This window comes from Sphaeroforma arctica, assembly GCF_001186125.1.
Source record: "Sphaeroforma arctica JP610 unplaced genomic scaffold supercont1.42, whole genome shotgun sequence".
Lineage (NCBI taxonomy): Eukaryota > Ichthyosporea > Ichthyophonida > Sphaeroforma > Sphaeroforma arctica.
Window position 1 is genome coordinate 68,169 of NW_014040516.1, and position 792 is coordinate 68,960.

The 792-nt window shown below is 34.1% G+C and overlaps 1 protein-coding gene across 1 annotated transcript in view; it reads left to right on the plus strand.

The window, feature by feature from the left end:
* Positions 1 to 240: 240 nt before the first annotated feature.
* Positions 241 to 792, plus strand: part of SARC_01119 (hypothetical protein) — a gene marked incomplete at its 5' end in the record, with an annotated part of 14,439 nt that continues 13,887 nt past the window's right edge. Inside the window, one exon of the mRNA XM_014305167.1 lies at positions 241 to 378. Coding sequence (XP_014160642.1) covers positions 241 to 378 — 138 coding nt within the window. The remainder of the gene's footprint in view (positions 379 to 792) is intronic.

The following is a 792-nucleotide window of genomic DNA, read 5'->3' on the forward strand; positions in this document are numbered from 1 at the left end:
AAAGTGACTGTTTGTATAATTGTTGGGTATTAGGTTGTCTCTCGAATAAAAGGCATTGGCTTGTATAGATGTCCGCCTTCTGGAACTACGTACGAGCACTGCACGCATAGAAGTACAACTTGCACCACAACATACATATAAGTACTACAACATACATAATAGCATATATATATATATATCAAGTCTAACTCAATACATTACATAGTATTACATTCCCAGTTAATTGATTCATACATGACAATGATCTCAAACAAGGCGGTTGCTATAAAGTTTCACGAACTGTTCGATGCCGGTGAAATTGATCGCTGTTGCGATTTCTTCGCCCCACACGTCGAATTGAAGACGCCGCAAGGTGCCACATACTCTGGCATTGTTGATGTATGTATTTTTTTGTCATATTCTCGCGGTAATGTGTAGTCAAGATATGCTTGGCATCTGCTTATTCTGTTTTATCTGGGTGCGTTGACATGTCAGACATTTCGAACTAACTATGCTGTTTTTATGATAAATCTAACAATTGATCAGATCCATATACGATATGTCTACAATCGGAATATATCGTTTTATGATATGCCAGAACCTGAGTACAACAATTTATGACATGATTGACATCTGATTCCTTTATTCTTACACAGCAGTTACAAGTATACTTATTTGTTCGAAAATAGATGTGTGCACGTGCACGCTCACATATACAGTGTGTGAACGAATATATATATATATATATATATATATATATAATAANATATATATATATATATATATATATGTGTGTATATAGATAATAAGAGA